Below are 14763 nucleotides of genomic sequence, written 5' to 3' on the forward strand. Positions count from 1 at the left end.
TGGATTCATTTCACTCGTTCCTCCATTAACAATTGTTTCCTTTTTTGTCTTTTTTCAAGTCAATTAAGTGCAAATTTAGCTTCCACACAACGGCAATTTCCTTGAGTTTTGCCTTCAAATTCAATTCCCCATCCTTCCAAATTATGTAGTTTTGCATTTCAACCATCAAAAAAAATATTTTGGGGCAATTTTGTTGGTTCTGTTAATCATCCCCTATTATTCTCCAAAATGAAAATGGATGCCATCAACCAGCTGCATTAATCATGTAGCTGGTATAACCAAAACATTTTTCATTCTTTTGTCTGCTAAAGTCCACTACAAAAATTGCGGCCATGCCAAGTGCTGCCACTGAATTTGGCCATGTGTAGGCATCAAATTGTATCAAAAGTGTTGCCCAATGACATAGACATGAACAAATAAAACATGTGTGGGTGACTCTGGGGTTTTTTTTTTTTTTTAGATGCTTTCCCAAATGTGGGAATTTTAAAGTTTTTTTATTTTGTACTGTCCCGTGAGCCATCCCAAAGTGTGCACCACATTTCGTCGCTCTTCACTGAAAAGATGCATATGCACTCTCTCTCCCCTTCTTTTTTTCTTTCGAAACTTTATAAAGGGCTTTGGTTGAAAATTTAAATTCTCCCACTTTACAGCCCAACTCCATATTCCCACACCCATGGTTATTGTTTTTTTTCCTTTTCAAACATGAAAGCTATTTGACCTTTGTAAGCAACAATTAAACAAAACTTCTGAAAGGGAAATACTTTAGTGGGATTTTACTGTTTAATTTGTGATTTTGTTTTCTCATTAAGTTTAGATGTTTGATCCATCCCATGGGTACTATTTCATATTCCAAACTTTTTTTTCTTCTTCTTTTTTTCTTTTTTAATGTCCAAAGTAAAGTGAAAAGATTATGAAATTTTTTTCAAACCTTTCCAAATAAATAAATAAGGAACTAATACTTAAATAGACTCTCAAACTTTATTAGAAAGTAAAAATAATGTTTTGATTTTTATTATATGGAATTAAAATTTGTGAATTTTTAATTTATTATAATAAGAACTTTGATATTACAAATATTTTATATTTCATTAAAATTTTCTTGGTTGGCTAATGTAATTTATAAAAATCAAATACTTATCTAAATTTATTTGGATGAATTAGATTACAAATATTAAAAGAAATATTATTTTAGCAATTCTAATAGTTGAATTGTATTAATCTATTTTCAGATTTAATAAGTGATATAATTATAATAAAGTAAAAATTTATAATCTTAATTTTTGTAATAAAAATTTGAGAATTTATTTTAATTTTTATAAAATTAAAAAATTTATTTAAATATTATTTCAATAAATAAATCTCAGACAAAAATTCCTCCATCTAGCATTAACCAGCAAGGCAAAAACGTGTGGTCCTGTTAGCAACTTTGTTGTATACCTTAATTTGTCACTTTGCTTTGGCTGATCTTGGATTGAACTGAGACATTTATAATTAAAGCAAATATGGAAACTATGAACGATCCACCATTTTCTTTAAAACCATTCCATCATCTCAACACACCAAATTTGTCCCAAGAAAGTGACAACCAGCTTAAACTTTCTGCAAAACTTTTATAAATAAAAAATTTTGTGTGAAAGTTGTATGCAATCCCATCAAATTGAAGGGTTTAATTCAAAATTTTTATTATTTTTTTCTTGGCTAAACCCTAAACCTGAATCGTTTAAAGTTTTGTCTCATTGCTTGCAACTTGGATCTGTCTCTTTAATCAAGGGTTTGTTTTCCTGATAATCTCCGAGAAAAGAAAAAGGAATAGTAGCATATCATTTCAAGCAGCTTCAGATATTTGCTTTCATGTGCTTTGAAATGGGGTAGTAAAATTGTTGGTAGTTTAAAATATAACGAAAACTACATTGGATAGAAAGATTTAATCATTAATGAATAAAATTAATTTTTGTATTAATTTTATTTATATTTTAAATAATTATGTTTGAACAGAAATAATTATCATATGACAAATGGTCATAACTATTTGAATATAAATAAATTATTATTTGTAAAAGTTATGATTATATAGAAGGTCATAATTATTTGAACAAAAATTTATGTCTGTTCATTCATTATAAATAAATCTTTCAGTATAATCATTTTCACTGTTTCTAATTGAAGAGTTTGAGGCTTTGTTGTATCCTAAAGGCATAATTACCTTTAAGAAGATATTCTTCACCCCTCAAAGCCAAAATTCTTTTCTATTATTTTTCTTCTTTTATTTATTTATACTAACAAAAACTTGATAAATAAAACCGATCTTCCTTCATTAAGCAATTAATTAACAACATTTTATACCCTAAAGCCTATATCTTATTCTCAAGTTTTCCTTTCTTTCAATTTTCATTGCTTGTTTTATTTATTTTTGCTTTATATTTGAAATAAAGTTTGATAATTTTAACACAATGATATAATATGTTAAAAAGACATAAAAACGAAATAATTTAAAATAAATAAAAATCATGTTTGATGTGTTAACACAAATTATAATTTAATAATTTTTTTTATATATTTTCAATGAATATATGAATCTACTAATTGACTAATTTATTGGAAGTTGGACTGTTTTAAGGGGAAAGACAAAAGTAGGTCGAAACTTTGAAGAAACTGTTTGTTAAATCCAAATTGCAGTGTGGAGGAATAGGGCTCGCCACATTGATGGAGAATTTGAATAATTTTGATCAAATTGGAAGACAGAATCTATCGATCGTTTTACAGCTAATATTGCTTTCTGTTTTTTTCCTCATCAAGATAGAAAAAAAAATGATTTTCTTTCCAAGCAAGATCTTGGATACCCAGTTGCTTGCATATCTTGTCAGTCACGATGCATACTCCTGAATTTACCCAGAAGCTTCTAAATCTTCAGAAAGGGATCGAACACATCTCTATTCTCATATTGAACAGGCTTTTTTGCTTTCCATTTTTTCATCAGTAATTAATAATTATTAAAAAAATTATCTCATTTTTTATTTTATAAGTGCAGGTGACACATTTCTCAATTAGAATATATTAAAAATAAAAAATTAATATTATAAAAAAAATACCTTTGAGTTTCTTAATCCCATTTATAAAATTTAAAAATTCCAACGAAAATTATAAAAAAATCATTAGTAATTAATTAACTTTTTTTTAATATTATTGTTTTGTTATCGTACCTCTTTAAAAAAAATTGCATGCAGTATAGTCAAAGATGTACGATTTTCATTTAAAGGTTGTTTGGTATCTTATTTCTTTAACTAGAGTTTTTTAAAATTTATTCCTAAAATCAGTTAATTTTGCATAATAAGATTTCACGTCAGCATAAAATTCCACTTCACTTTTTTTCTCTCATTTACCCTTTCGTTTCTCCCATGTATATATGCAAATAGGAGTGACTCTCTGTTGAATTGACTTGAGGAATATGAAAAAACCATTGCAAACTTACTGACAGAGTTAGATGCTTTTAGAAAAACAGAGGAAATGGTTGAAGGCCAAGTTGAAAAGCAGAGGTCGATAAATGAAAACTTTGATAAACAACTTTCCCTGACCAAAGTTGAACTAATTGAGGCTTGTCAAAGGTTTCCTTCTCAAGACATGGAATCAGAGAATAAAAATAACTGCCATGAAGGATTGGAGGCCACATGTCTTGAGTAAATAATACCATGGTCAATTTTGTTTGCTTTACTGAGAGTCTTATGCAGTGCTGACAGAAAAAGAAAATTAGTTTCCAACTGTAAATTCATATTATGCTGTTATATGTGCATAAGAAATTTTTTTTTTTTTAAATAAAGGGTTGTTTAAGAATCAATATCTTAAGAAACTATAAAAGACAAGGTATGGGTATTGGGGAATTTATTTTTCTGAAAAATTAAGAGAGAAGTGAAAGCTTTATGTCTTTCTCATGTTTGCTTTATTTCTCCTGTAGACGGTGCGGATACACTTGCGATGATGGTCTTTGTAACAAAGGCAAGATGTAAGGGAAAGGGGAGATCGGATAGGGGAGGTTGTGATTTTTTACTCGTTTTGGGAGATTAAAAAAGCAAAATTTTTCGTCATCCCCTCCAAGAGATCTCTCCTGCCATCATCTTTTTCTTTAATTTAGTCTCTATATCATCTACTTAGCACAGGGAAAAAAAACCTTCACAATCCAAAAACACAACACAGAAAGAGAGGTTGTTGAAGAATGGGAAAATATTTAAAAATTTAGTTTGAATCAACGATGGAAAATAAAAGAAAAAAGTACCTTGTGATTTGTTATGTATGTCTGACGTGAATCCCATGTACATCAAGTCTCTTGTTTTAAGAATTAAGTTCAAAATTACCCTAATTTAGTAAACAAGTAAAAAAGTGCCGAGGCTTAGAAAAAAGTTTTTGCTTTTTAACTAGAACTGTACAAAAGGATAATTTTTTTTTAATTTATATTTAATACATTATTAATGTATATATTTTACACACTATCAGTGAATTAGATAATAATAATTTATTAATGAGATGAATCTGATAATAATACCTCATTAATGAGTAAATTATTTTAATTTGTATATATTTATTTTAATGATTAATATTTATTCATTAATGAATTATCATCATTTAATTTATCAATAATATATAAAATTTATACATTAACAATATATCAAATATAAATTATTTTTTTAATTTTTTTGATTACGATTAGGATTTGAATTCTAAATTGGTATAAAAGGATGAAACTCTTTCACTTTCACAATCCAATTTTGGAACCTTTCACTTCAGCTTATTACAACTTTGTTTAAGATATGATTAATTAATTTTAGAAGCCACACAAGTTGATTTAGTCGCCATAACCAATATTGCAACTAGGCACTACTTGGTTGACAGATTTGACCTGCCTTCGTTTGCTTACACTTTGCTTTCAAACCATCAGAACTCACCAGCAAGTAGCATGTAACCATTATTTAAATATAGAATGAACGAATTTAATGTAATATGATTGATCTTCTATTTTCAAAGAATGAATGAATACCATCATAAGGATTCTTTTATAAAAAAATTCAAAGTCTAATTAATTACTTTAATCTTGTATCATAAGTTGTGCTTCTCAAAAATTTTCATTGATATAGTGTTGTGTCCAAACTATCTCGTAACGAGATAAATGAATTTAATCGTTGAACCAATTTTTCATAAGTTAAATTTTGAGTGATTTATATAATTTCATAAAAATTAAAAAAAAAAAGTGAAAAGAGATTTTGACTCGAAATCAAGATCTTTATATCTTCATAAAACCTCTTTAACTATTAGATAAAAAATGGAAGACAAAAATAATATATATATATATGTTATTTTTTTCCTCAATAAAGGATAAATGAGTTATTCTACCATGTCCAAATTTGTTATGAATTTCGTACAATGTTTTCCTGTTTTAGCCTACAATTCTTGTTAAGATGCCTGAGCTCTAGCTGTAAAGTTATTTACTTTCCTTATAGATATGGTTAGCAGGTTTACATTTCAGGACCAACATGAATTTCATCTTCAAGACCGACATGATTCAGTTCCTGTTCATTGCATTATTAATGTCTTAAAACCGGCTTAATGATGGATCAATTTTTAACTTATTGGACGTAAAGGATGCAAGTTGGTCATGATTGTTGGCCGTTCATAACTCAATATGATTGCCTCAGATCTTTTCATTTCATTTTAATCTTTCATTTATTTCAAATCAGCATAACATAAGAAAATTATTTCATTATTATTATAATTATTCTCTTCCATCGGCGTATAATATCATCTTTGATTAAATTCGAAATCAAAATCAAAATCAAAACGGCGTTGAAACATCAAAAAGAATAATTTTATAATATAATAAAACCTTTGCTTTATTGTGTGTGTGTGTGTTTTTTTTTCTTTATTATTGTTAAATGCTAATCCAAGTGTTAACAATGTATTAGGCATGACTGGTGGAATATGTGAGCATTTTTGCATAAGCCTTTAACTATGCTTAGTGGGCACAAAATTAAAGTTTATTGATTAAACATTCAAAACTCTATCGGTGATTTTGATTAAACCATTACTATTCTTGTTGCTTAAATTTAATTTTACTTTAATTTCATTAAAAAAAAATAGTAGAAACTATTGTTATATCATCTATGTGAATGTGAACATGGCTTAGACCCATTTTTCATTATGGCATTTGCTTTTATAGTATGATAAGATATTATTATGTCTTATCAAAATCAATTTAAGTTTTTAATTAGATTGGTTAATTCTAACTTAATTCACTAAAATTATGCAAAAACAAAGATTTGATGCAATGGGATATAGATATGAGGTATAGATTTTGGAGTTTATTTTTTATCCAATGTCAGTAAAATTTGTTAATTTTACAAACGAAATTTAAATACCGACATATGTTTCATAATTTTTTTAATTATTTTTTAACACTTTCTAAATAATGTGTTATTTTTTAAAATTAATTTATAAAATTTAAAAATTTTATTAATAATGAATAAAATAATTTATCAGGATTTTATAAGCATGCGAGTGCTACAGGATTTAGCTTTTCTTTGTTAAATTCAATAATTGCATTGACGATGAACCAAGCTAAGCTTTTTTTTTTTTTTTTTTTTCTTTTGTTTAGATTCAAATTCGTTACTAGCTTTCCTTTTTAGTATCATCCCCATTTAAGTAATGTTCAATTCTCAAACAATACATATTGTAGTGATAATTCTTTAGATCTTTTCAATTTATAATTCCAATCATGTTATCCATTTTGGTATCTTTCCAAATTTTTAGATCAATAATAATTACTCCACTCATTCCTATTTGTTTGTTTTATATTGATTTTCATGGAGTTTAAGAAAAAAATTTTAATTTTAATGTATTTAATATTAAAATTAATTTTTTTATGAAATTAAAGTTTTATGATTTTTAATGTTAAAAAGTAAAAAAATCATAAAAATTAATTCTAAAATATAAAAAGTAAAAATTTTAAATATTAAAATATATATAATTTTAGGATATTTAAAAAAAAAAAAAAAACAGAGGGAATACTATAAATGTTAAAGAAAAAATATCACGTCTATTAATTATTATTTTTAAAATCTTATTATCAAGTTTAACTAAATAATATATATTTTTTAAGTATAATAAAAATTAAAAATTAATTAAAAATATATAATAATATTTTAATTTCGATTATAAAATTAAAAATTTTTTTGTTAATGGTTAAATCATGTTGATTTTATGTAAAAGATCCAACTTAAAAATCTTATAAAGAGTAAAATTTTCCAGTATCAGCTAAAATCTATGCAGTGAAAATGAACATGCTTCTCTTATATTCTATTTCTATTCAAGAGATTAATATGAAGAGTTCGGAAGATAAAATATATAAAAAGAAAAAAAAAAAAACCAGAGCGGTGGGAAAATGCCTTCAAACAGAGGGAAGAACAAAAATCCTGTCAGTCAATTGCCTACTTTTCTTTCTCCACTTGTTTGACTAGCAACAAAATCTGGACTGCAACCCAAAAAAAAAAAAAAAAAAAAAAAAGGGAAATTGCTGCTGCAGCCGAGTATACCATCCACGTACATGAGCAAGTGTACGACACGTGCACAAAAACCGCGTTGGAAAAATTATTCCTCTCTGACATGAGATATGTAGGTCGGAGAGAGTGATGAGCACTGTCCAGGTCACGAAAATGTCCGAAGGTATGGTGCATTCACCTGTGCAAATTGCTCGTATAATAATACAAAAATGTTATTATAATCCAAAAAGCAATAATTATATTTATTTTATTAATTATAAGAATACTTATTCTGTGAAACAAAGGAGCAATGATAAGAGACAACGAGGACAGAAAACAGTAAATCATGTCCTTTTACAATTTGTCTTTGTTATAGTATTTCCTATTTGATTACATCACTTTTTTCTTTTTCTTTTTTTCTAAAAATCTTACTGCAAAACTAATAGGGGCACCATCTGATGATTGTGAGTATATAAATTCTCTCTCTTCGTTAAGTCCTACATCAAAGCCAAAGCCAACCTAGATTTCTCTCTCTAGCATTTAGGCTGCCATGTTTTTAAGTTAGTTCTTTGCTCTACTTTGGAACACTGTTTTCAGGTGAAGTGATATCTGTTTTTGGTTAAGAGAGATAAAAACTTTTGTCTTTCTCTAAAGAATCAAGGGAAGTGTGCGTTGTGGGTTGAGAAATGTATGCAGAGACAGAGCTATTTTTCCCTTACATGCAGAACTTTGCTCAAGATTTTGAGCAGTTCGAAGAGTTCTGCAAAACCCAGAAGCCCAATGCTCCAATGGTACTGAATATCTCAATCTTTGTCTCTGATTTCTTTTTCTCACTTTCACTGATATGGTTTCTTTTGGATGATCTGCATTTGTTCGATTGGGTCTAGTTTGAGATGGGTTTTAGCTCTGATTGTCTATAGCTGAAGAATTGGGGTCTTTGATCTTTAATTAAGTGTTTACTTTGTTCTTTGTAGTGATTCTTTGTTTTTGTTGCTTTTAAAATGGAGCAAAAAATGGAAACAATTTTGTGCTTCGGCTAAAATTTCAAGGTTTTGTGTGATTTCATAGTGGAACTTCATTTTCCCATGTCAAAGATTTCGATTTCTAGGGAAATTTTTATTAATGTTCCCATTTAATGACTACGAAGAACAGTGGAAAAAAATGTGTTTTGGAAGCTTCAGACTTCCTGTTTTATGCTTTTTGGGTCCTAGTAAAAGGGGGAAGTGGGGGACTTTAATTAGTTTATTCTCTTAAAACACTTTCTCAGTAACCAAACAAGGCTGAAATGTAAAAAAATTGAAAGTATTCTTTACATGCTGGATCAGGAAAAAGGAAAAAAAACAAAGAAAAGTTGGAATATAATTGGAAAATGATTTCCTTATCACGAGTTCCGTGTTCTTGAAGATTTCTTCCATTTTCTTCAACTATTTGGTGTGAACTGGTTATTTGGTTTTTTCACTTTTTAGCCCACTTTTATACAGAGATTAAAAAGAAAAAGTCAATTTGTTTTTAGTATAAAGGGGAAAAATGTTTGTGAAGTACAAGAGGTTCATATTGCGCTTTAGTTTAGTTGGTGTCAAAAGTGAAAAATAAATTTTGGAGAAAGTAGGAGAAACAAAAATTACCCTTGAAATGGTTGTTATAGATCTTTTTGTGTAAAAAGGGTGATTTTCTGATAAACATTTCTCCTGTTACTGAAAGAAAATTGTTGCCTGTGAGGCTTTGGAGTTTTTGTTATTTGTTGCAAAGTTCATCAAAATTTTGATTATGAGAGAGAGTGTGATTGCTATTAGTAATTTGTATGTCTTAAGATATGAACTTTTAGTATGTGCACACTGAACATAGATAGAAGCCACAATCAGTATTTATCTCTGGTTCGTTTTCCTTTTGGCCTATATAAACTCTAGTTTATGCGGGCAGAATTAGGTATTGTATAGCACAAATATGTTTAAGCTTCAGTGAGTTCTTAATAAAATGAAATTTAGATTGATTCCTTAAACAATCAAATATTTGAATTTCGTTGTATTCCTCAACCGGTTTTTGTGGATGGTGTAGAAGTAAGAGACAGAGGAGCGCATTTAAATTCTCATGATAAGCTAAGTTGGTTGCTGACCTTTGTGCTAGAATCTTGCTGTTTGAGTTTAATTTGTCTGATGTGGGGCAATTCATTTGAAAGACTGTATATAACAAGACCGTTTTATCAGAGAAAAAGAAAAGATGTAATGAAATTGAACTCATATTTTGGGGATAGTAAAAAATTGTATTGTTTTGTCTAGGGCTCTAGGCCAAAGCTTTTTGTAGAATACAGCTCCTGCTCTCTTTGGACAATGCAAATCAAGGTCTGTTTATGCCTGTATTAATCTTTAAGATTTTAATACTGAATTATTGTTTTAGCTTCTACGCCTTTTGTTTCATTCTGCAAAAGATCCTATTCTACAGTTAATAGTACTTGTTTCTTAACCTTCCTTTATCTGTTTTTGCCTAATGTAGAACAACCTGGTTCAGACCTCCACTATATCTGAATATGACCTGGGAGGAGAAGGTGATCTGTTCAAAGCTCCAGAACCCATCATTGAGGAACCAATCATGGACCTTGATCCCATGACTGCAGCCATCTCATTAATCTCGTGTGGTGAAGATGTCATTACTTCACAGGGACTTAAGGCTGCAGATATTGAATCAATTCAAAATGTGCAGCTTTTAGAGGCTCTCTATGAGTGTGAGAAGGATCTGATGGCACAAGCAGGAATAGAAACTCCACTGCCTGAGGTCCTGGATGTCAAAATTCCTGTTATGAAGACAGATGAAATCCAAAATCAAGAAAATGAAGTGTTCTGCGACATTCCATTCCAGAAAAGTGTCAGCTCAGGTTGTTTAAGCTCAATGGAATGGATGCAAGCGGCTGCAATCAAGCCTAATTTTCTGGATTTCCCTGGAATTGATTTTGGTTCTGTTTATGGAATGAGGAGAGCATTTAGTGAAGGAGATATAAAGGTCAGCCTTAATTATTTTTGCATTGTTTTCCACCTTTTTTCTTGTCCAGTGACTGATATTGAGGCTGTTAGCTTTCCTGTTGGCATTTGTGTGGAATACCATTTCCTTTCTTTATCCTATTTAAGACTTGATTTATTTAGCTGATGCACTAGATTTTACATTGTTAAGAGCCTCTTCCTTGAATTACCTGGACCTTGTCTAATTAGAGGTATCTTTCCACTCATGACTCTTCTGCTATTCAACTTTCACCTTCTGCTGTACTTTTACTGTTGGAACCCAAAAATTGACCTAGTATAAACCATTTGGGTTTAATTTGCTAACATGTTCTCTCCATTACAAAGACTTTAATAAATACTTGTAGAAGCTACTTACATACACAACAATGTTTATCCCTTATCAAAATCACACCAAGAAGCAATGTGGATCCTGCTTTACAGTTAAATTCCTACTGATATCTAAAATTCAAACATGTTCCTTCTTTTGTCTTTTAAAAAAGAAAAATCCAGTGTTTCATTTGTCATTACCCTCTTAAAATCCACCAGAATCAAGTGACTCAGCAAATTATAGTTGAGCACTGAGCATGTATTATATTTGTAACAAAGTCTAGCGACTGAGAAACTTTTAGATGTTTCTGGCGTTTCTACAGAATGGGTTGGGTCATTGATACTGAGTTTTTATGACAGACTCTTGGCAACGGTAATGTGAGCATTATCCAGCGACCACTAATTGTCAGCAGCTGTTCTACTGAAGATCGAAGGGAAAAGCTCTCTAGATACAGGAATAAGAAGACAAAAAGGAACTTTGGAAGGAAAATCAAGGTAAAAAATAAAAGTTGTTTCCATTCCAGTACATGTCATTTGCATTTGTTGCTTGGCTTTTAACATCTAAAAAGATGACTAACTGCCTTTGGCGTTTGGCAAGGAGTACGTGCACAGACTCCATGGTTATTTTTCATATTCCATTTCTGACCCTTTGTTAGCCAGTCAACCAAGGATTCGTGGAAGTTTTTCATATTTCTGTACTGAAACTGATGATACGGTTTTCTTTGTCCAGTATGCTTGCAGGAAGGCTCTTGCTGACAGTCAACCAAGGATTCGTGGAAGGTTTGCAAGGACTGATGAATATGACAACTCCAAGAGGCAATAATTGTTGACTAATCGTATGATTAGTAAGTAAAGCAGGAATGAAGTAGCTAGGACCAGTGAGGCAATGGAAAAAAAAAAAAGGAAAAGAGTTTTAGTGTAAACTTCCATATATAGCCTTTGTGGAAATCTTAGACAGGTAATGCTAAATAAACCAGAAGCCAGCTCCTGAGAAATTGCTCTACCTTTTTTGCTGTAATAACTTCCTTTATAACGGAAATGGCCAAGTAGTATGTACATAAGTGTTTGTTCAATAAAATGGCAGAGCAGAAATTTGTACTTGTTCATATATGTTTTATAAAATGATGATGTTTTCTCCATCTTGGTCCTCTCTGATCACATTTAGTAATTTCCCCATGTATCTGGTTTGTTATTGTGCAACAATCAAGGCTCACTACTGAAGTTGCCCTTTCCTCGGAAAGGTTGATGATAAAGAATACCTATAATTGGTGTGCGCAAATGCTTCTGTTCCATCACGAGCTCATCAGGCAATCAAATCAATTTCTTCATATTGGACTGCGGTTGCTGCCAATCTTATTTCACGAGCAGAAAGGTTTTCGATTTTTTCCATGATGGCACCAAAGCATATACGACCTGTCAAGGAAGTCCTTTTCTTTTTAATTAGGTGTGATGTGTCCATTCGGCTTCAATGCTGGAATGATTGCCGAAACTTTCAATAATTTGACATTTTTCAAAGAAGTATGATTACTTTGGGAGTTTAATGCCCACCACTCATTGCTGCCATAATTCTCACATGTGGACAAACACCGAGGAATTTCAACTGTGGTAATATCATTCTTAGTAGTCAGTTGAGCCAACAGTTCTTGTTGGGTAGAACGGAGAATACGGACGGGACGGGACAAGAAACAAAGAAATAAATCATTACATAGTTGGACTAGGACTGCGGTTGTAATAAAACAGTAAAAGTATAAAGTTGACAATACACCACTACTTTGCAGGTTGCCCGTCCCTAGTTACTCTGGCTTATGGAACATTAAGCTCACTAACTAGACATCCCCAGTTTCAGTAAATGGTAGCTGAGTTAAACGTTCGTATGACGTCAAACGGATGTATCTACGCTTCTACTTCTTGTTCGGAACTTACATTTCACGGACACTAGTTCTAAAGTCCATCAGACGGCTAGAGTCGGTTATCAAAATTTCCCTGCAACTATTTCTGCATAATTTAGTATTTACGTTAAATATTGACAATTTATTTATTTATATTATATTTTATACAAAAATTACATATTATAATTTTTATGAAATATTTTTTTTATTTTCATTAAATTTATATATAATTTTTATTAAAATTTTAAATCAATCACATTTAAAATTTTTTTTTTACCATTTTCACGTGTTGTTTTAAATTGACTTAGTCTATATGCATGTTGCTTTGCCAGAGTCAAGAGGACAAATCAGAGAGGAGAATCCCATCTTACAAATTCCAGAGCTATCAGGAAAGTTTTGTTCGGAAGAAAGAGTACTTTGCTGCCTCAGTCTATCTCCACAAACTCTGTCGTTCTCCTGCTATATTTCGATGTTTTTTTTCCCTCTAAATGTTTTCAGTTACATTTGCTTCTAAAGCAGTTTTAACATTTTAGGGCTTTTACCATCTCAATCCTCTTATGGTGTTGAGGCCCACATGCAGTTATTTTCTTTCGAACAGTTCCAATTTTTTGAGACTGTTCACCAGGAATCAGCTCGAACAGGCATGTCCAAAGAAATCTTTTATGTGCACAAGCCACATAAAACATAAGTTCTGCAAATGTCTCAGGCACACTGAGTTTGCTCTTGATTAAAATGAGATACAAGGGAATAAAGTAAACCATGACCATGCCTTGAAAGTGCAAAGTTGGGAGCTCATGCCAGTCAGCGGTTGTGGCCATCTTCTGACTAATCATGACAAGGGTTTGGCAGACATGAAATATAAGATTTCATCAGAATATTCCAAGACTCCACAAATATTGCAATAGTCATGGCTTCCGAACTGAAATTTTAAATTTACCTTGCCCTAACAAATCAGACAGTAGCCTTGATTAGGCAAGTTTGGACTTGAAAATAGATCAATGACCAACAAAAAAAGAGGTCTGGTCATTTCTTAACCCAACTTTTGTGCGAGGATATTCTTTGCCTTTCTTAATACAAAAGAGATTTTGAAATAATAAAAAAATTACAAATGTTAAAATGTAAATCTCAAATTTATTAAATATTATTTTTTTTAAAAAAAAATTTTAAATCAATTGAATGAAATTTTGGATGCAATATACTTGTCATTTGGAACAATGACTGCAACGTTGAAAATACACAAAGTCGCTTCAATTTAGGCAGGTAATTAATGGACCGTGACAAAACAAGTTCAAACTATGTAGCCGAAAAAAAGCCCAAAACACCTTAGATCGTACATGTTTAATGTTTAATTACTTAGAAACTTTTATTAGTTCCGAAATAAAGAATTTTTTTTTTATTCAAAGGAATACAACATCCTATTATATGAAAAGGAGAAGAGGATAACTTGATTCGAATCCAAATTTTAATGTCTTTGTAAAAGTTTTTTTGTCACTAAATAAAAAAATGGAAGATCCAAAAAAATTGGGACATGTATTTTGTCCCCGATGAACTTTGGGTTTTCAATATAAATAGATGCATAAATTGATCAATCCCTCCGTTGAAAGGATCAACGCTAGTTTTCCCTTTCCAGGGCCTAGAAATTAGTAGAATGAAAATGCAATCTCAGAATAAACTATTCTCCGACAACTTCACCACCTTCCCTCGGCAATCTGTTCAATCTGTCATTTTCCTCATTAATCTCATAATTTATTTTCTTTTAAAACTCTTCGTTCTCTGCTATCTTCTTCTATGATCATTCTATGTCACCATTGTTCTTCTTCAAAAGCATCATTCATATTGACTCCAAAGTCAAACTCCATATCTCTGAACTATCCATTGATTCACGTGATCCGAACTAAAACATCTCTCTCTCTCTCTCCGGTTTTTTGGCTATTGGGCACGGCCATGATCATACGAAAACCAATTTTCCAACATATCTCCCACACTACCAATCATGGTTTCCCTGGCTGACCAACCAGTGCAATCCATTTTTGACTC

The 14763-nt window shown here is 30.6% G+C and overlaps 1 protein-coding gene across 2 annotated transcripts; it reads left to right on the plus strand.

Annotated features, from left to right (window-relative positions):
* The first annotated feature begins 8021 nt into the window (after positions 1-8021).
* Positions 8022-11976, plus strand: LOC111280447 (uncharacterized). 2 transcript variants are annotated; one of them, XM_022867860.2, is made up of 5 exons: positions 8059-8311; positions 9797-9859; positions 10011-10514; positions 11198-11332; positions 11568-11976. In XM_022867860.2, the coding sequence occupies exons 1-5, from the start codon at positions 8207-8209 to the stop codon at positions 11658-11660; spliced, it is 900 nt and encodes a 299-aa protein (XP_022723595.1). In that variant the 5' UTR covers positions 8059-8206; the 3' UTR covers positions 11661-11976. The 2 variants fall into 2 exon arrangements, with proteins under 2 accessions (XP_022723604.1, XP_022723595.1); XM_022867869.2 differs by lacking the exon at positions 9797-9859 and having other exon boundaries at positions 8022-8311.
* The last annotated feature ends 2787 nt before the right edge of the window (positions 11977-14763 follow it).

The sequence above is a fragment of the Durio zibethinus genome, chromosome 17 (assembly GCF_047325235.1).
Source record: "Durio zibethinus cultivar Kanyao isolate XHJ-2024 chromosome 17, ASM4732523v1, whole genome shotgun sequence".
NCBI classification, from domain to species: Eukaryota; Viridiplantae; Streptophyta; class Magnoliopsida; order Malvales; family Malvaceae; genus Durio; species Durio zibethinus.